The 21,469-nt window shown below is 36.7% G+C and overlaps 1 protein-coding gene across 2 annotated transcripts in view; it reads right to left on the bottom strand.

Annotated features, from left to right (window-relative positions):
• Window positions 1-21,469, bottom strand: part of cacna2d3a (calcium channel, voltage-dependent, alpha 2/delta subunit 3a) — a 220,840-nt gene that overhangs the window by 80,126 nt on the left and 119,245 nt on the right. The window contains exons 13-15 of one of the 2 annotated variants that reach the window (XM_066643291.1): window positions 9,329-9,407; window positions 4,380-4,513; window positions 1,844-1,861 (exon numbers count right to left, since the gene is read on the bottom strand). In XM_066643291.1, coding sequence (XP_066499388.1) covers window positions 1,844-1,861; window positions 4,380-4,513; window positions 9,329-9,407 — 231 coding nt within the window. The remainder of the gene's footprint in view (window positions 1-1,843; window positions 1,862-4,379; window positions 4,514-9,328; window positions 9,408-21,469) is intronic. The other variant, XM_066643292.1, reaches the window with a different exon arrangement.

Below are 21,469 nucleotides of genomic sequence, written 5' to 3'. Positions count from 1 at the left end.
AAAAGTTTAAATAACTTAAAACAGAAGAAAAGCAAAACAGCCTGGTTCAAGAGATTGATGAAATATAATAATTCCAACATTTCTCATTACTAATCAGATCCTAAATCACAGCCAAGTCTTTTATCATTATAAAGAAATTAACTAAGCACTAAATATAAAAATACTCTAGATCACAGACCTAGAGATAATATTAATAAATCTATTACCCTTATCTGTTTGGATATGAAATGAAATATTAATTTCCCTTTCCTTCAGGGAGCAATTATACTTATGCAAAATTAATTAAAAGTGAGAATATTGCTACTGTTTGATTTCATTCTTAATCTAGCTATCACTGGGTGACAGTAATTTGACAGTTGTAAGCGAGAGATACTCTGTTAGCTTTAGCACTTGCTTCTGCCAAACATATGGCCCTACAGATGTCCAGTGCTAATGCTAGTGGCAAATGCTACTGATCTGTGTTATGGCTGTTGTGTATGTCTGTAAATGAATTGTGCTAAGCAGCTTGCATTGTGAATTGTACATGTTGAGAATAGATTCTTTATTGTTTAAATGTTCATACTACTTAACAGATAAATGTATCACTGGTTTGTATTTAGGATAATGTGGGTCTTAAAACACACTAGTATGAAACACTGCCATGTATTGTTTCTAATGTCTACACAGAGTTCACCAGAAATCCCTTTCATAAGCCCTAATCATAGGTGAAGGCCTACCCTCACAAGTCATGTTCTAAAGCCACATGTGACTCCAATAGTTTAGATTTAAAAAATGTGCCTGCTCTCTGAAAGTCTGAACAATGTATCCAAGAAAAGCAAATTAGCAAGTTTTGCTTAGCATCGTAACTAGCGGAAGCTACCAAGCAACATATGATAATTCTGGTGGAATAACAATTTGTTTTCATCAATAATTAAACTGTACAACTGTTATTAGCCTAACAATAGAGAGACTATAAAAGTTTCTAGTTTAGAGTAGTGCCTTTGTTATCCATATTTCATTTGAGACCATTAGAAACAGAATATTTTTTTTCACTAGTACAACAGCAGAGATATAATTTATTTTAGCCTTTTCCTAACAAACAAAGCCACTGCCTGATTTCCTGTGAATGGCCCAAACCTTTAGTGAATTCAATAAAAAAACAAAAAGACATAAATGAACATTCACAATATGTATGTTAACAATTACTTCAACACTTTCTCTCACACATGCATACACACTGTGCCATGTTTAATATACTGTAAATCACAGCATAAAGAATAACAGTGTTACACATTTGGATACAAATGTTCCGAGTATGTTCATGACTGTATATGTGCTCACTAAGCATATAGAAAACAAATGTAAACATGCATATTGTCGCTGTTGGAACAAAGTCCTGTTTTTGTTAATTACATTTTGTAATTACATTGTGTTAGATGGGAATAGAACTACTCCAAAATTACTTAAAACTTAATCTAGCTTTTCCTTCTGTAATGTTGCTTTCTAAACATAAGAGTTTTTCGTTCCAACAGCAATATACCATTTAACAGCAACACAGTCTCCATTGTCCACATATACACACTCACACAATTATCCGGAATGAAAATGTCTAGTTAGTGGAAGCAACGCATGTGTATGGCCAAGATATTAAACACCATATAACAGAAAGCAAAGGTCAACTATGAATGTATACATGGTCATCAACACACTGAACGACTGAGAGAATGAGTTAATGTGCATGTCTTCTCAAAACATAAATAAAAATACCATGAGCGTAGTCTGTGTCTTAGCTATGAGCTAGAACAGACATGAAGAGAGTGAGATTACACTCACAATATGACGAGGATTTAGATTATAACATTACCTTTTGAGCCTGAGGAAGCTACAACAAAACATTTAAACAACAGAAAAGAGAGAAAAATATATCACATGAATGCATGCATGTGTTTGACTGTAAATAATCTGTTGCATTTTCCTGTACTAGGGAGGAACTGATCATGAATATTTATAACTGATTCCAAATTCTTTAAAGTCATATTGGCTGATTGGCTTTGGTGCGAAAATGTGGCTTGTGTTTTTTTTGCCTGAACAGCACATTATGTGTGTTAAATGACCATTAGTTGTTAGAACCTTAATGAGTCTTAACAACTGATTCAAAAAAGCAGGAAATGGATTGGGATGCTCTGAAGTTGCCATGTGTGAGCCTAATGTCACAATGCTCAAACCCAAACATCAGTTAAAAAAAAACATAAGCCCCCCTGAGCATTGTACTATAGAGATGTGTACTGCATTCTCTGCAGTGATGGAGCTCATCTTTGGGATATGTTGGAGTGGCTTTGTGATTCAGAACAATCATCTAACATTATTAAAGTTTCCACAAAGTGTTCCAAACAAATATAGTATATTAATGAATTGAGAATAAAATAACTGCAAGAACATGTATATGGCTGCTAGGCACACCCTGTGGACAAATGCAAATCATGGTGCAACAAAGGTACATCATCGTTTATAATATGGTTCAAACAACACAAAGTTTATTTATCCCAATCATTCATTGGTAATTGTGAAAGTTGTTTGAGCCCCTCTGACCAAGTGCACTACTAATATTTATTTGCTGAATTTATTTGCAATTTTCTTGTTAGTTTTTGTTGATCCTTCGAAGAAATCCTAGCTCTATCCAGTCTGGGAGCTGCACAGCATCTATGCTCAAGAATACAACCAGCATACCCAAGTCAGTCTAGGAATTTGAACTAGCAACCTTCAGATTCCTGTCCCCCTCCGTGTGACTGAAGGTGTGGCCTCAATTTAAAAATATTCAAATGCAATGATGCAGTCCAAACAATCCTTATATTTAACAATCAGTATTTTTTAAGAGTGGACTCCAAATGTATGTACTGTACATGTAATGTACATCATTACATCAGAGCTCCTGATTGAGGTGCTTTGAAACAATTCTTCAAATCTGCCAGTATGTTCACAGTATGTCATGTCATTAAAATATATAATGCAACCCATACATTATTCATGAATTATTCATGAATGACTGTCATCTTTCTGCAAAAATCTGGAAAATATTTCCTATTCTGTGCAATGTAGTGTTCCCCTGTATTTAAACTCAAGTGCTTCCTGACTAGTGGGAATAGGGGAAAAAAACAGTGTTTCAATCAATCAATAACCTTGTTCGTCTTCACAGAGAGCTGTGAAGGCCTATCGCTTCCTGGCTAAGCACGAGGCATGCCGGTACCTCATGATGACACATGGCATTATAATCTCTTGAGAGCAGCAGCAGCAGCAGTTTTCACAGCCCATGTGGCAGTCACACTTTACCTGGCTGAGAGATCATATTCTGATGACTAGCCATGGAAAATGTGACACATTTTCCTGAAATGAAACAAATTCTTCTGAAAGGTTGGTTTAAATAAATCTGATATTAAATGCTCTATTTACAAATAATAATAAATAAACATTATTGTCTAATACTTTGTGTTCAGTTTTGGCTCAAATCAGAAAATGCAAAAGCTGATGACTAAAATCTTTAGCATATCATGACTCAGTAGCAGTTGCACACTGGAAACTTCTCAAATTTGATGATTCACTTAACAATACTGGCAGCTTCAAAATTTTTATCACACAAGAGGTGGCTGGAAATATCAAGCCATTGTCTAATACATAAGGAAAAAATGGAAAGAGCTAATAACTTTCCCAAAAACATTGAATTAACTGAAAAATAAAATGCGCAGAAAAAAAAATATAAAAATAAATTAATAATATTAAAATAAAAACAATCACACCTGGCACTGGCTACTGGCTTTTTGTGAATGAGTATGCACATATGCACAAGTGGAATAAAAGATTGACAAGTTATATTAAAGGTTTACATCGGTGGGAATAGAAACCATTCTACTTATGAGAGAGAGAGAGAGAGAAATCTACAGATTATGTAGATACCTGTTTGTTGTACTAAGTGGATGATTTACTAAAAGAATTGCTAAATACAAACAGTGCACAGATATCCAGTGTGGGTGGACAGTTTAGCTGCTTATCTTCTAGAAGCTTCCATGCAAATTAACACCAAAGCAACTTGTTAATTAACATGACACCAGTGCAATCTAAACTCTTGTCTGGCTAACATGGCTTTGTTTAAATAATAACTTATTTAACTACTCTTTTCCTCTTCTAGTGAGAGGGTTAATCTGTAGTCTGTAGCACCACTGAAGGGCCTTCTATCACTACCATGTTAAACTAAACAGAAATTACAATGACAAATTACCATGCATTACCTGTATCATAATGTCATATCTTACAGAAGTGTTACATTTAGCTAAATCCCTTTATGTTTATTACTCAACTGTCATTCATGTACTGGTTAATATTTAACCCATAAATGTGGTGCTACTCACTGTGTTGTCAATGTAGGCCTCTGTCCAAACTACGTCATGTTCTTGATCGATTACCTTTGGTCTACTGAGTACATGAAGGTACTCCATTACATTTTCCTGCACATCTGCTAAGGTAGAGATCTGGGTAAAATACCCTGTGAAGGAAAAAGAATAATAAATAAATAAATAAATAAATAATTATGTACAAATTTTGCACCATACCAACTCTGCCTATGTCTTAATGTCTTTCAAGTGGGGGTACTCTTTTCTAGTCTAAAAAAGAATGGCACACAGAATTCCAGCCCAAGTTCTCAGAATCCTCAAGCCTCTTATATGCTCTCTTCTTTCATATTTGAAAATATTAGTTGAATAATAAATACATACCCTGGAGGGGGCACCAGTCTTTCACAGGGTAACACATACACACACATATAGACACTTTTGATTCACCAATCCACCTGCAACATGTGTTTTTGGACTGTGGGAGGAAACCAGAGCACCCGAAGGAAACCCACACGAACATGGGGAGAACACGCCAAACTCCTCACAGTTACCTAGAGTGGGACTTGAACTCACAACCTCCACAAAGCTGTGTTATTGTGACACTACCTGCTGCACCACCGTGCCGCACAAAATTAAATAATCACATATAAAATTAATAATGGTCGTCAGGAAGAAAATATTAAAGCAAGTTCTTTCATGCCTGTCCAAGGACTGTATCTACAGTGCTGAGGGTACTGAGAAGAGGTTAAAGGAGTAAAAATAGATAAAAATTCCCTAGTGATCTATTTTCTCGACAAGGTCTTCCCTGTCCAGAGCCCATCCGAGCGGAAAAGCGGAGATGCAGAGCCATCAGAAGGAAGCATCAGAGGGGAAAATCAGGGCATGGGGAAATTGATTTTCAGGGTCGCTGTTTTGCACAAGACTTTGTACGCGAGAGGGACTGAAGAAAACCTCAAATGCTCAAATGCACACATACACAAACACAGATTCAACCAGATGCAGGCTGGAGATAAAAAACACATGGCTGCAGATCTTATGTGCAAACACAGATACATAGACATGTTACACTGACAATTCTGCACAAAGATTTTTGCATTGACCTTGATATTCAGCATGACTCTGTGATGAGAACTGCACAAACTATATGTCCTAAACTGACTGGATTCACAAATACAGATTATCAACACATTTTTAAATATTTATTGAGCACACATCAGGTTCAAATTTCATATTCAAGCTTTTAACAGATGTGATTTTGGTATGCTTTTCTCATTCCAACTTGTGTTATTTTAAAAAAGTTTTTATCCTAAAAACATAACAATCTGTATAGATTCAGCTAGTTACTGCTATCAGAACAACTTATCTAACCCATAAAGTTTAATAAAGCAGCTGACGATCTGGATCAGGTGTTTTAAGGAATATCTAAAATTTCGCAGGGCACTACCTCCTCCTGAGACTGAAATACACTTCCTTAAAAAAGTTTAATATTGTATGCTGAAGGCATGGTACTTTAAAAGACCAGAGCAAGAACGATTATGTAAAGTTTAACATGAGTTTTAAAATGTTATAAATATTATAGGCGGCACGGTGGTGAAGTGGTTGGTGCTGCTGACTCACAGCAAGACGATCCCGGTTCGATTCCTGTCCCGGGCTGTTCTGTGTGGAGTTCTCCCTTTGCTTGCGTGGGTTTCCTCCGGGTACTCCGGTTTCCTCCCACAATCCAAAGATATGCACTTTTGGTTGATCGGCTACTCTAAATTGCCCATAGGTGTGAGTGTGTGCCTGACTAGAGATGGGGATGCTCAGTCAGATTATCTACTCCCACAGACCACCATGAGTATGGTGACTGTTCCGTGCAGCCAACCATCGCAAAGCGATGACAACGATGTAGGCAACTTATCAGTACGGCAACTTATTTTAGCTCTGATAAATGCTATCAATGACACAAGTCAAAGGAATTTTTAGTTGAACAATTAGAACTTATTAATATTTCACAACAATCCAAGCCTTAAAAACCTTTCAAATCAATTCTGCTCTTTTGCAAGTGTTACCAGTTAGTTAATAAGCTCCTTGTGGCCTGGGAAGGTGTGGTAGTGGAAAAAATGTGTGGAAAATTTTTTAAATGACTGTTGAAACCATGCCATTAATCGTACTTTTGTAGAACTAATTTAGAATCTTTGCTATAATAATGTCTGACTATAACTGGTTTGTGATGAACATATTTGACGTTGACTTATAAATGAGATTACATATCCATACCTGCAAAAATAATTCCAATTACTACCCTAGAGGCACTGCTAGATTCTGATCTGAACCACTTTAAGGTAAACCACATTCTGACTCATTATGAATACATAGGTTGAACTGGTGATTCAGAACTAATTTAATACAGTGTTTTTGTCATTGAAGGCCATCAAATCCACACAGAAATGTTAGAAAATACTCTGCAGCAAATGAGTTATGTCAGATGTGCAGGTGTCCCTTTATTTTTAGCCATGTAGTTTATGTTCATGGAAAATATTGGATAGCGGCGTCAGCTCACAATTTACATATTGGTGCATTCCTACCAATTTCCAGCATCAATTACATCACTGTGGTCAATATGATGATTACAATCATTTATTAATTTGTAACCTACAGCTTCTACACCAATATCAATGTCACAGGTTTTATTTTTCTTATGAGTATTATTATTATTATTATTATTTATCCATAGTACTATTTATGTACTAAATGAAAATACAGGGCCTTCTACTGTGTTTCATGCAACATATTGTGCACAAGCATATGCACTCAAAAGGGCTGGACTTAAAAGGATGGTCTGGCTCACAGCGGGCTCTCTCCTTCCCGACTGTGTCGCACTCAACCTCTAATCAATGTGGCAATGGGCTTTTTAATCTGCTGCCGGCAGTGAGGAGAGGACCCCCTGTTGATTATATTAGAGACTATCAGCTAGGACAGCGTCCAAAGAACCCCACACATCTAAATTTAGGAAACGTTAGGAAATGGTGCCATCTTGTCAGCTATAAGGAGGGCCGGTCATGTAAACCTATAATATATAGTTTGTCCAGTTGGAAAAGAAAGAAATATGTAGAATAAAAATGAATGAAAAAACAGGAGCTTCTAAAACTGGAGTTTGAATAAATTCAAGAACCCAGGCTTCAAAATCATTGAATGTGCTTGGGACAACTTATTCTCCTCAAATGCTTGAAAGCTGTTAGAGCCATTAAATATGGGAAAGCAAGTACATAATAAAACCCCAATTACTTAGAAGTTGGAAATGTGTGCAAAATGTAAATAAAACAAAATGCAGTGATGTACAAATCATATATATATATATATATATATATATATATATATATATATATATATATATATATATAGTACAAAACAACATTTTAAATGTTGAGAACATTTATTGTTATTTGAAAAATATTTGCCCACTTTGAATTTGATGCCAGTGACATGTTTCAAAAACGTTGGGATGGAGGTATGTTTAGCCATGTGTTGCATCACCATTTTTTTTTTAACAACACTTTGTAAGTGTTTGGGAACTATAGAGAGCAGTCCCTGTACGTTTGAAAGTGAAACATTTTCAGATTCTTTTGTGTTGCTTTTCGTTTCATAATGCATCATTTGTTGTCAGTGGGCCACAGATCTCGATTAGTTTAGATCCTGGACTCTGCCTGTCTGTTAAGAGCCCAAAGACCTGTGGGCCTTGTCCCTTGCTGATAGGGATTTCTCTTGATTCTTTGAAACGTTTAATGATATTAGTTGCTGTGCATGATGAAATCCCAAAGGTCTTTACTATTTCAAGTTGAGAAAGGTTATCCTTGAATTTTTTCACTGTTTGCCTCTGCACAGTTATTACTCGCTGACCTATTGCCAATTAACCACCCTTGTATTTTTATTTACATTCTAATTATTTATTTTTTATAGGAGCATTAAACAAATTTACCAGTCTTTTGTCATTCATTCAGTCACTCATATTCTGTAACCACGTATCTATCCAGTTCAGGGTCGCGGTGGTACATAACCTACCCGGAATCGCTGAGTGCAAGGTATGAACACACCCTGGAGGGGGCAACAGTCCTTCAAAGGGCGACACACACTCACGCATTCATTTACACACTCACACCTACAGACACTTTTGAGTTGCCAATCCACCTACCAGCGCGTTTTTTTTGGGGTTTTTTTTACTGTTGGAGGAAACCGGAGCACTCTGAGAAAAGCCACACAGACACAGGGAGAACACACCAAACTCCTCATAGACAGGATCCTGGAGCTGTTTGACTGTGACACTTCCTGCTGTGCCACTGTGCCCCCAAAGTCTTTTGTCTACTGTCCCAAATTTTTTGGAACATGTTGCTGACATTAAATTCAAAATATTTTTCAAATAAAATAAAACTGTCCAGTTTGAGCATTTGAAATATTGTCTTTAAATATTTAAAGATTTAAATGATTTGCACATCGTTGCATTCTGTTTTTATTTACATTTTGCTCAGCATCCTGACTTTTCTGTAAATTACGTTGTTTTTAACTGCTGAGGCTTCTGTTGCTCAATATGTTTACTGGTTTTTGACTAAAAAATACATACATGAAGAGTGATACAGGATTTTGTACAGTACTGTCCCAGATAAACTTGGTACAGAATTGTACAGAAAGTGTTGTGCTGTCCCTAACACATTACTTTTTATTAACCAAGCCATTTCTATTTGTCTTCTCGTGGTTGAGTCATCCTCCACTGGCTTTCAATCATAGAAAATATGGGGCTGAGCAATAATTGGAATAAACCCAAATCACAGCGAGGCACCCACCATGTTGTCACCAGACATATGAACACCTGAAGGACAAGTCATTTATTTACATGCAATTTTCCCATCTCCCCCTCTCCCAATGCTCATTAAAGAGGCTGTCCAAATGTTTGCGGAGTGGCATGATGGGAAGGGAAATTGAGGAAGCCCAACCTTTGTTAGCGCAGGCCATCCATTTCAGATTATCAGCGAAGGCAGACTCCCGCCCAATCAGGTAAGGGAATATACGGACCTGTGGAGAGGAAAGCAGATATTAGCCGTCAATCATTTTTAATCGTCTCAGATAGCTCCGAAGCCTGCTCACTCAAAAGGAGATAAGGCTGTAGCTCCCTTATGTGTTATCTGCAGTTGATTAGTTTGGTCTTCGTATTAGGTTTATCTATTTGCTTTAATAGGACGGTGGCCAGGCAGTCCATTAGAACTTTTTGCATTCTAATGCACCTATCAGCTAACAAATGAGCGAATAAATTCACACTGATTACAATATTTAAATATTAAGCAATATCCTACTGTTGAGGACGGCCTAAAAGACCAACAGCAACTAATTCCATAAGTGATTGACCAGCTAATGACATTTTCTCATTAGTCTTTTGAAAGGGACACACCAGTAAATATAAATATTTGCTAATGCTGTCCCTGAACACTTCATATAATACTTTAAGAGTGAGAAATGCTACAGGTATCTTCATACAATAGTATCTCAAACTTGAGGTATCATCTTATTCCTCTGTGCTATAAAGTTATAATGATGATTTATGACTTAAATGACTAAAGAAATGTTTATGTGGTAAATACAGCTGTATACTGTGATTTATTATCTCATTAAAAAATGAAGAGTTGCCTTTATTAAGAGTTGCCTAAATTAAGGTGATGTTCATGTTTGTAATTCACAAAACACTTTTAATAACATTTAGAAAATCTTTCCTCACCAGTTGCTAGCTCTCTGGTCTGTTTGCATGTTAGAAATTAGTCTGCTGTCTACAGAGCCCCAGTGTCTGTAAAGAGGTAAAAAAAATAAACTGGCTCTGTCGCATATGCTAGGCTTTCTCTTTCTCTCTATGCTCATGGCTCTGGAGTATTTTTAGACAATGGAGAGAATGCCAAATTTTGAAAAGCATTAACCAAAATGAGGATGTTGCTTGTGACTGCTCCACAGGTGGGTAATATTGATTTATTTTTGCTGTTTTAACTCACTTAGAGATGACTAACTGCGTTACCAAAAGTGCTACAAAACTAAGCAAATCGAGTTACAAATAAGTTTCAGTGGTAATTCAAACTGAATAAAAATTTACAAGCATGTATTACCCCTCAAACACACCATTCCACCTTAAAACACTCTTAGCATTGGAATGTAAACAACCAGATAAAACTACAATTTCACACAACCATACATGCTCCCTTTAAGTTTGTGGGTTTTAATAAACTGACAAATATAAAGATGGATTATTATCTATTAACTCAAATTTTAGTACAGACTGGTAACTAAATGTTCTACCACAAAGTGTTTGCGTGTGTGTTTGTGATGCTGTCTTGAGGAGACAAATAGTTGCCAGATTGTGGCTGTTGTCTGTGCAGGTTCAGGGTTACGAAGGTTGCCAGACTGTGTTATTCCCCTGTCCAGGTTCCAGCTGTGTGCCTGGGGAAACACAGCTGCCCTCCTCAGCATAGCTCTGCTTCAATCTGTCAGGCACCAGTAGAATGTTAGTCTATCTTTTAAATGGATGGGGAGGCACAGGAAATTGCTATCCAGCACCCATCTCTGGAGATTAATGTGTCCATGCATGCCAGAATATGTTAGTTATTGTATGAACTCATATTTGCCCATCAGATATATCAATATTATTTTATAATCTTACATTCTGTGATAGATAATCATACACTATTGGAGCTTCTAAAATACTAGTGTCCTATCATAGAATACATGATAAATCTGTAGGACACAAAAGTTCAAATGGGATACAGCACTTAAGTATTTATTTAAAATTATAGGTAGATTAGATGTATTTGGGGAAGTCATATAATTTAAGTTACTGAAAAGATCTGTGGTTTTAGTCAAGTGTAAATCTATAATGTCTGTAGAAATGACAGGTCTGATGGTAATAATCTGGGAATGGACTTTTGTATTACACTGAATCTGGACTTAACCCTCTTATCTGATTTTACTTCATAGTAACAGACAAAAACTGCTACAGAACCAAAGGTGCCAGATTCTAGGTGTTGGTAACATAACGCATATTTATGAATTCTTTTTGATACCAAACCCACATCCTCAGTTTTACTGCATGCAAAATGTATGTGTTCTGGTTTTCTGTTTCTGTTCACTTTATCTCAGGTGGTTTTGGTTTTGTGTATGCTTTCCCCGTGTGACCAAGCTCACAGGTGTTCCTAGTGATATCTCTCTGTTCAGGCCCTGTTCTGTCCCTAGTCCAGCATAGTGGTTCTTTGTCACTGATGTTACCCTTATGGTTGTTTATCACATTGTCTTTGTGTTATTAGATGTCATTTATGCCACACAGCACATGCTTCCACCCGCTTAGTCTCCACATGGCACTGTACTAAATTATTAACACTACTAATAACTGGTTAACACAAAGCGTTTTTCAGGTTTTATAGTTTTGTTAATAAGTAAATAAAAATATATTCTACAATAGTGAAGACATTCTGCATACAGATGAAGCTTATTTGTCCACGGGTATATCTGAAGTTTCATATTTACTACAGCCTGATGCCCATGGCCCTACAAATGCAAAGGATCTGCAAAGTTTTATATTGGTCTACCCCTGCATATATCTAGTGCAAATTACATTGCTTTCTTACTTGGAAAAATACATATTAATCACAGTGATTTAATTGTTTGACAGCCTTATCATTTAGAAACAAGGTTAGTTATATTTTAAAATGATAAACATTCTTATAGTGGAAGACACTTTTCTCATTATGTAACACAGTCATCTTATTGAGAGTGGCACTCATCATGTTATGCTAATCTCTGGCAGGTTTGGAACATTCAAAACACTTTGTCTTTCACAAATTACATTATACCCATCCCCTGGTAACACTAATTCAACTTGATCAGTGTTATCTACAATTACACAAGCCACTAAGGTGGATAAACATGCTGTCACTTATGTTAACAATGCAACCAAGTTTTGGTACTGACATGTTTACATGTGTTTAAAAAATGCTCAGATAAAGTCTCTAGCCTTCAATCCATAAATACTAGTTTACTCTCTGAAGTAGGTGCCCTGCTCCAGATAATACTCACTCCTGTTTAAATGTGTGAATTATACTTCTTGTCACATCTGTGTATTCTGTCTATTTTAAAACAAGGACATACAGAGAAAGCCGCTCGTGGGGTATTTAGTTAAACATAAGTGATGGAGTAGGTGAGTGGGTGAATGAATATGAGATTTAAAAGCCAATTCCAAGAGGTGTTTCACATCTAAAAATGACCAAATCTGATGGAAAAATATAAGACTTCACAATGCAGAGAATAGTTTTTAAAAAACGATTATAAAAAGCAATGTTGAGAAATCAGACAATTATACTTGTACTTGATGGTAAAGGGAGTAGCATCACAATTTATAAGAAATGACCCCAAACTCCTATTTTAAATTATGTGCTGACTTGAACAATGACAATATAGAGATCCCCTGATAGCTACTAGCTTTGGAATGTGGAGGTAGAGGTTGGTACTGGTTCAGCAGATTCAGCTGGACTCTCAGACTGACTGATAGAGCTCTGTTGTAATTGCAACTATGGCCTCTTTACAGTCCCTCACCAGTAGCTGATGGAACAAGAAATCGCTGCCCTGCAATTAGCTTTCCTCCAACTCTGAAAGACCAAAAGCTGCAGTATCTCCACTCTGTGATCAGGTAGAGAGTAAATTGAATTTTGGAGCCTGGGGCATGATCTCTCCTGGGCAGAGTGTATTGTGTTATCCTTTGTGATTATCCAATATCATTTGCACACATGAAAGGGTTTTAATAGCTACTAAACCACATTACTGCAGGTTTTAAGAGTGAACTTGTGTCATTTTTGTCTGTACCAATAATGCAGCAACAGTGGATAGGGAAGGTGAATGCCTGCAGCCATTCTGAGAAATTACTCCTCATTCACATTAACACACAGTCCTGTCAATAAACAGTCCTGTCATCAGGAGTTTGTATGTGTGAACTGGATCAGAAATGGATGTTAGTGTCTGCATCTGTGAGAGCACTGAAATATTGCTACAAAATTTGGATTTTAATAGGGAGTCTGCCTCTAACCACTTCTCCCAGTAACACTCTCTACAGAGAATTAGCAAGGACGAGTATTGCTGTTAGATAATGAATACTAGATCACAAAAGCCATTTCAGCTCATCTCAAGCTTACTAGATAGTGTCACCTCTCTGTCCATTCACCTTTCTAACATCAATGTAGCCCTCATTTTCTTGTTTTCTCACCTTGTTTCCTGTGTGCTTGGTCTCTTGTTTACATTGTTTTCACCTCTTGTGCCTCCTTCACTTTAAAGTAAATGATTTCTCTAATGATAAGGGATATACATAAATGCTTGGACATGAAATGTGCTTGGTCAAATTCTTCAGATGAGTGTGACAGCAGGTCTGCATCAAATTCTAAACCTGCTGATGACCTTAAGCAGGCCTTTGGCTTAGTAGCGGTGACAGCAGGCATCTTGCGCCCAAGGCAGATATTAATTGAGTGCTTACATCACCATGCTCAACAAAACATCAATAACTTTTAACTTTTAAGGGTTAACCAACCTACTTTAAAATTGTTATCTTGTAGCATCACTGCGATTTTCAGTAATGCACTTTGCAGTGAATAGAGGATGCTTGCAAATGCACACAAATAAGCACAAATGGTCCCATAAAAAGCAGGCAGTTGAAACAAATATAAAGGTAGTAGTAATGGAGATAATTACTATGCTAAAAGCTTATGAAATAAACAGGCACATACAACCACCCATAGCGCACACACTCACAGACACACATGCTAAAGAACCCTGCTGTGAGCCTATGTGACCTCCGTTGCGAATCACTGACCCTCAGCCCCTCTGAGTGTTGTGTCCAGATGGGTTCTCTCTGCTTCATTATGCCCTGCCTGTAGGGAGGAGCTCTCTCTCCATCACTCTCTCTCTCTCACTCACACACAAACATGCAGAGACACACTGATGGAGCAGTAGGAGGTGCTGTGGTACACAGAGAGGTGCAGGGATTACAGAAGCAGAAGGAAGTGTTTAAAATGTTGATAGAAAGAGCAGCAATACTGGAAGGGAAAGGGGGAGGGACACAAGCATATGCAAAGGTATGCACTGTATTAAATAATAGCCTTATGTTTTGTTTGCACTAACATCATTACTGCCTAAAGTAAGGAAACTGCAATATTCTGTGCTCTGTAAAAATACAACTGTGCTACTGTTATTAAAATTACTCATGAGGGAATGATGTAGCTACTAGAGATTTCTGAACGTCAATTAAAAATGCTCTGTATAAATAAGAAAATTACTGCAGGGTTGATTTTTCTACTATTCTTAATTGACCCATATTCACAGAGATGAATGCCTGTGTGCTCATGGATGAAGGTGACAGTACATACAGTGTACATTTGTGGCTTCTGTTTACATTTTCATGTCAGTAATTCCTGTCTTTAAACACTAACAAACATAGAATCCAAGCCCAGTCGTCTTTATTATAGCCATAGTCAAAATTCTCTCTTCAAGGATTGGAAAACCAGTTCAAAAGGTTGGGATGAATATTCTCAGCATAATAATAACAGAATTTGGCTAATTAAACATGCAGAATTAAATCATTTTAATATTCTAGCCCTGTGCGTATTCCAAATGTATACAATGTTGAGTGTGGGTGGCTAGAGGTGTATATAGCTCCCAAACATTTGACTGCAGAGTTCTCCAGTTCTCAAGAGTGGTTTTACCCCATCCAATATTTTGGGATGAGTTGGAGTGGCTTTTGTGATCCAGAACAATTCATCCAGCATCAGTACCTGACCTCACTGATGCTCTCATTGCGGAATCCATTCAAATTCTCACAGAAATTTAGAACATTTAGAAGAGTAAAGGCTGTGACTTCAGCAAAGGGGCAAAATCCTATGCATATATTGAGTTTAATGACAGTTTTATTAAATGTATGCTATGAACTACCAGTTTGAACAAACAAGCATTTGAAAAATTGAATATATTCTGCACTTCAGTCATTTACTTCTGTAATGGAACAAATAAAAAATATATTTAAAATGTAGACACTGAACAGACTCTGAATGTATGGTCAGGGAGATATTGGTTAAGATATGTTATAAAAAAAGTCATATTCACATGAAGCCTTTCTCCTTCTTTCTATGCCACTTTATTTCTCACCTTCAGTTTTTTAAAATTAAATATTTCTAATTTTAAAACATTAAAAATGTGAGAAGTGAGCAAGTGAAAAGAAGACAGAATTTAAAAAAGAACCAAAGCCAACCGTACAATCTGTCTATCTAAGCACACATCCCTGCAATTAAAGTCTTATTTAAGACACTCAAGGGGAGATTAAGAAACAATGCATCTTCCTTTGAGAAAGGTGATAAAAAAGAAAAAGGCAGAATTAGTCCATTATACTAACTAATGCCAGAAATAAAGACGTTAAACTATTAAGATTCAAATGTCTAATTGTTATTACTATTGTTATTTCAATGTGGTAGCATTACAACACCCAGCACTATTACTGGCTCATTTCTGGATCTCAATTTAATAACACAAGGAGTTACTGTTCGAAAGCATTTGTAATTAATGTAAATGCACCTGAAGTAAAAGACCAAAATAACTACTTGACTCTTCAGTGGATGCTGGATGGAGGAGCGTTCGTGCATGAAGCTTGAGGGGCATCTTTAACCATTAGCACAGACAAGCCATTAGCACGGAGCTAGCGCAGATAATAGTTCACAGGTGTGAGGGGTGGGACTGGGTGGGGGACAGAAAGAGGAAGAATGAAGAAGGAAAGTTAGAATACATTTCCTGCTAATTTAACAGGAAGCATAAACTTTCTTAAAGTAGTTATGATAAATGATTTTCTTGTTCATCTTCTTGTTCATTCTCATTCTTACACCATCATTCTAGGTAAACTAATACACTTTGTTAAGTGAATACATCCCCTAAAGGAATCAAACTCATAGAGAAGGCTTTACATCAGATATTGGAACATTTCTGTGAGAATTTGATGAAATTTCCCAGCAAGTGCCTTATTATACTGGTTTCAAATTTCCAGTACAGAACTAGTTTGTACCTTGATAGTAGAGTTCTAGCGACCCCATGCTCTGGACACTGTTGTGATGATTTCCTTACTCTACACACCTGACCCAGCCAAAGAGGCACTTGTCAATTAGTGAGCTGCTTCTGGCCTGGTAGATGGCACAAAGCAAAAAAAATGTGCAGAGTGCAGCAGGTCATTAGGGCCAGGATTGGAAAGCCCTGTGCTATGGCACTGTTCCAGAGATTTGTTTTTTCAACCTGTTTATTTTTAGCACTGCAGTGTTCCCACTGGGAAATGAGTAATGGTAGGAGGAAATTCTTATTTCATTACACATACATACAACCACATGCTCCATTATAACATAGGACCTAACATATATCTACAAGAAATAATTAATAATGTATAATGTTATTCATTCCACTCTAAACTAATCATGTGAGCCTGCAAGTGTAAATTGCTTTTGTTCCAAAGCGCATTCTAAAGTGCACAGTCGGACACCTTGTACTTCTGGACATCTGATCTGATGGGAGATGACTAAAACCATGCAAAAGTGGGTGGATTACTTAGAAGCACTCCAATGACATTGGCAAATGTGATTCTGAACCAAGGTTTCTTGTTAATGATAAACAGAAGCGTCACAATAAACTAAAAGTAGTCATGTTAACTTACTCCTCTGACAGAGATAAAGCACTTCTATTACCACCAAGTTCTATTTTAAATGGAGCAATCCTCCATTGTTCGAAACTTGAACTCCATACATGTACACATGCACAACTTGGGGCAGAAACAGCTACTGAAAGGACACAATCTATAACACTGTGAAAGATGTAATAGTTTTACAAGTAGATGTGCTGGAATTTGAGTGACTCCTAACAAGATTTTAATGTTGTATTATTGTAAAGAAATATTATCAAGTTTATTAAGTAATAGATCATGGCAAATTATGTAATAAAATCCACCAAACCTCTCAGACCTCCTACAGAAATAATACTCGTGTTTGATAAATCTAATGTAATAAGTTCTGATATTAGACAATGGCACTTGATTTTTTAAATGTACTTGTAGACTTGTCATTGTCTATTATTAGTTAACTGCCAATGTCAAGTATAACTTGGAACAATTGTTTTATCCATGACTTCAAACAACACAACGCTACCCTACCACGTTGTCTTCTGATTCAAAATAACATCTTGAAAGAACTAATCTGTCTGTGATTTCTTTTTGTGATTGCTATAGCAGAATGGATAAAACTACCACCTGCAACGCAGCAGAATGAGGTATGATTTTTTGCTTGGGTGAGCACAAGGGCTATATTAATTATATTCCCTGGATAGACTTTTAACAATATATTCATGCCATGTAACTTGATTACAAATTGTAAGTTGCTAAAAAGATTTAATCTTCTAAATTCCATAAAGGTAAATATCTTGTTGGATGGTGTTTGGTAAATTGAATAAGCCTACTTCATTGCCTTATTGTGTTCTATCTAACACAAATTATTATCCTAAATATTTTGGACATATTAGAGACACACTATCCCATGCTAATTTGTCCAGTCAAATACCTTAGAAATATACAACTCAAATTCCAATGAAGCTGGGACATTGGACAATACAATGATTCTAAATAAAGGATAAATCCTTTTCGACCTATATTCAATTGAATACTCTACAAAGACAAGATATTTAATGTTCAAACGGATAAACTTTATTGTTTTTTTGCAAATGTTCACTCATTTTGAATTTGAAGCCTGCGACACGTTCCAAAAGAGCTGGGATAGGGGCAACAAAAGATTGGGAAATTTGAGGAATGCCCCAAAACCACCTGTTTGGAACATTCCACAGGTGTACAAGTTAATTGGAAACAGGTGAGTGTCATGATTGGGTATAAAGGGAGCATCCCCCGAGGGCTCAGTAATTCACAAACAAGGATGGGGAGTGAGGTTCCCAACTTTGTGAATGTGCATGAGCAAATCATCCAACAGTTTAAGAACAACGTTTCTCTATGTAAAATTGCAAGGAATTTAGGGATTTCATCATCTACAGTCCATAATAACATCAAAAGATTCAGAGAATCTGGAGAAATCTGAGCAAGTAAGCGGCAAGGCCAAAAAGCAATGTAAAGTGACTTTTGATCCCACAGGCAGCAGTGCTTTAAAAACCGACCTCATTCTGTAACGGATATTACCACATGGGCTCAGCAAAACTTCAGAAAATCATTGTCAGTGAACACAGTTCGTCGCTCCATCTACAAGTGCAACTCTATCATGCAAAGTGAAAGCCATATATCAACAACACCCAGAAACGCCACCAGCTTCTCTTGGCCCGAACTCGTCTGAGATGGACTAGCGCAAAGCGGAGAAGTGTCCTGTGGTCTGACAAGTTCACATTTCAAATTGTTTTTGGAAATCATGGACATTGTGTCCTCCGGGCCAAAGAGGACAAGGACTGTCTGGATTGTTATCAGCGCAAAGTTCAAAAGCCAGCATCTCTTATGGTATGGGGGTGTGTTAGGCCTCAAATTCAAAAAGAGTGAATATTTGCAAAAAAAACAATAGTGTATCCATTTGAACATTAAATATCTTGTCTTTGTAGTGTATTAAATTGACTATAGTTTGAAAAGTATTTGCAATCATCATATTTTGTTTTTATTTATATTTTACACAATGTCCCAACTTGCCTTGCGCCCAATGATTCCAGGTAGGCTCTGGACCCACCATGACCCTGAATTGGATAAGCGGTTACAGATAATGAATGAATGAACAATGTCCCAACTTCATAGGAATTGGGGTTGTATGTGTGTAGATCAGTCCCTAACACTTCTTCTAAAACAAGAAAAGTGACAAAAAACTTTGACTGGCAGTTGCCTAGAGGTAGTTATTCTGCACATTCAGTTGTGATACGTTTAAAAGGGGTCAGGTCCTACAGGGACAAGTCTCAGAACGTTTTTCTTGTTTCTTGTTTTCCCTGATTTAATACACCTGATTCAGCTGTGAGAAAAATCAAAATGTTGCACTGCTGTAGCCTCTGGTCCTGAAATTCAACGATCTTTGTCTAAAGGGAGCCTTATGTGTATGTGTGGTGGTTTGCGGGTTGTACCCAAGCAAACACACACACACACACACACTCTTCATAAAGAGTTCCACAACTATGTCACTGTTACCCACGACTATACCTGCTAGGCGAGTAAACAAAACAAAATGGAAGAAAATTAAGGTCAAGCCCAGTTGTGTTGATACACAACCACAGCTTCTATCACAAATCACATTATCAAGCTCTAAAGCCTCTTTTCTATTTGTAGCATGTGCTGACATGTTTATATTTCAGAATCTATCTAGCTTGCTTTCATCGTGGCGTTTTTTTATTTTATTTTATTTTATTTCCCCAATTTTCTTTTTTTATTGATTTACTTATACAAATAATGAATAATATTACAGGAACTAAGCTAAATGAATGAAATCATACTTAAAGCTACCATTAGCAAATAGCATTATGGTAAACAGTATCTTAAGTATAAAGCATACAACAAGTAAATACCATACTCTACAGACTGATGATGAAAATCCAGTAAATCATGGCATTTCCCATATAAACCTAGGGGCTAAATGACAAGAACAACATATCTATATGTATGGCATGGTTTGCTTTTGTTTTCCTTGCAGTAAGAAAGTTTTGGTACACGTGACAGATTCGTAACAAATGGACAATGATATGGCAATATTCTAATAATATGCTGTATTTTGAAATAAGTGATGCGTAGAATTAAATTCCCTGCTCTGGAATAGCATAGATCTATAAGTAGGTTTGATTCCTTGATCAAAAAAAGCATAGGTTTGTATATGATTCTGGAGAATTCCTGTACCCCATGTTCATTTAAGAACATTGCCAAGGCTTTGACAATGGACTTGTACACCAAAAGAAATATGGCAGAACCCTGAGCATCTGCTGGCCAAGGGTTAGTAATCCTCAATCAGTTGAAGTAATAAAATACAGTGCAAACTGTTGCTACAAAAGCTAGTAAATCAAATTATTTGTGGTTCTATATAAAAAAAATATTCACAAACTAAACAAAACAATGTTACCCATGTATCAAGCAGGAATGGAGCAATATCCTCATCCCTTTTCCATGGCTTCCAACTTTCTGAGGTTGCTCCAAATTCCAAATATTCTTGTCTGATCTAAGAAATTTTTGTTCAACTTTTGGTCATCAAAGGTTTTCCCTTGTGGCTGGTTCTCTGCCATCTCTCCTAGACAATTAATGTAGTTCATTACATAGCATTTACAAATACATAGCCTCCCCTGCCCCTTCCCTTCCCATGTCCTACACACAATGGATTTGCTGATAGTTTGCTGATTGACTATAATAGTGTTGACTAACTTAGTCTGAGCCACTTTCTTTGTTTCTCCTTTATAGAGCCAGGGCTAAGTATGAACAGCAGACTTTTTTCCAGCGCTAACAAACTGGAGAGCTAGTGAACAGTGAGGAAACATTTCTTTATAAAAGACAAAAACTGGCAAGCCAAACATGGAAAAGGCTAGTGGTTAAAGAGCCCATATTGTGACTTCATTTAATGTGCTTGGGATTACTTAAATTGTGAGAAACTGAAAAAGCCGCCAATGTCTAAGATTTAATTTTGGGTATATGGAATGAGATCCATAAAAATACTAATAGCAAGATCTTTAAAAAAAGATCTTGTTTGTTTCTTCTAAAAAAAACTTATTTATTAATAGCCATCTTTCTGGAAATTAAATAAATAAAGGAATAGTCTTGGACTTTTGTGCAGTGCTGCATAACTGAAAGATGTAGAATTTGCTGACCTTCAAAGCAGGGCAGTCTGGGTAAAGAATGCTGCCCCCTTTGGCTTTTTGGCTGTGACGCATCAGGTTCCATTAGAAGACATAAGTCGTTCTAGTGAGTGTACTTGTTTGTGTGCATATATGTGTGTCTGTCTATAGGGAGTTGACTCTCTGGCTTTTAATCATTAAGTGTGTGGAGGGGCATAATGCCCTTAGGAGCAATCTAAGTGAACTGTGCTAAATATATCTCCATT

This window comes from Hoplias malabaricus, chromosome 14, assembly GCF_029633855.1.
Source record: "Hoplias malabaricus isolate fHopMal1 chromosome 14, fHopMal1.hap1, whole genome shotgun sequence".
Taxonomy (NCBI): domain Eukaryota; kingdom Metazoa; phylum Chordata; class Actinopteri; order Characiformes; family Erythrinidae; genus Hoplias; species Hoplias malabaricus.
Note: the sequence above shows the minus strand (reverse complement) of the source record. Positions and strands in the feature narration are given on the sequence as shown.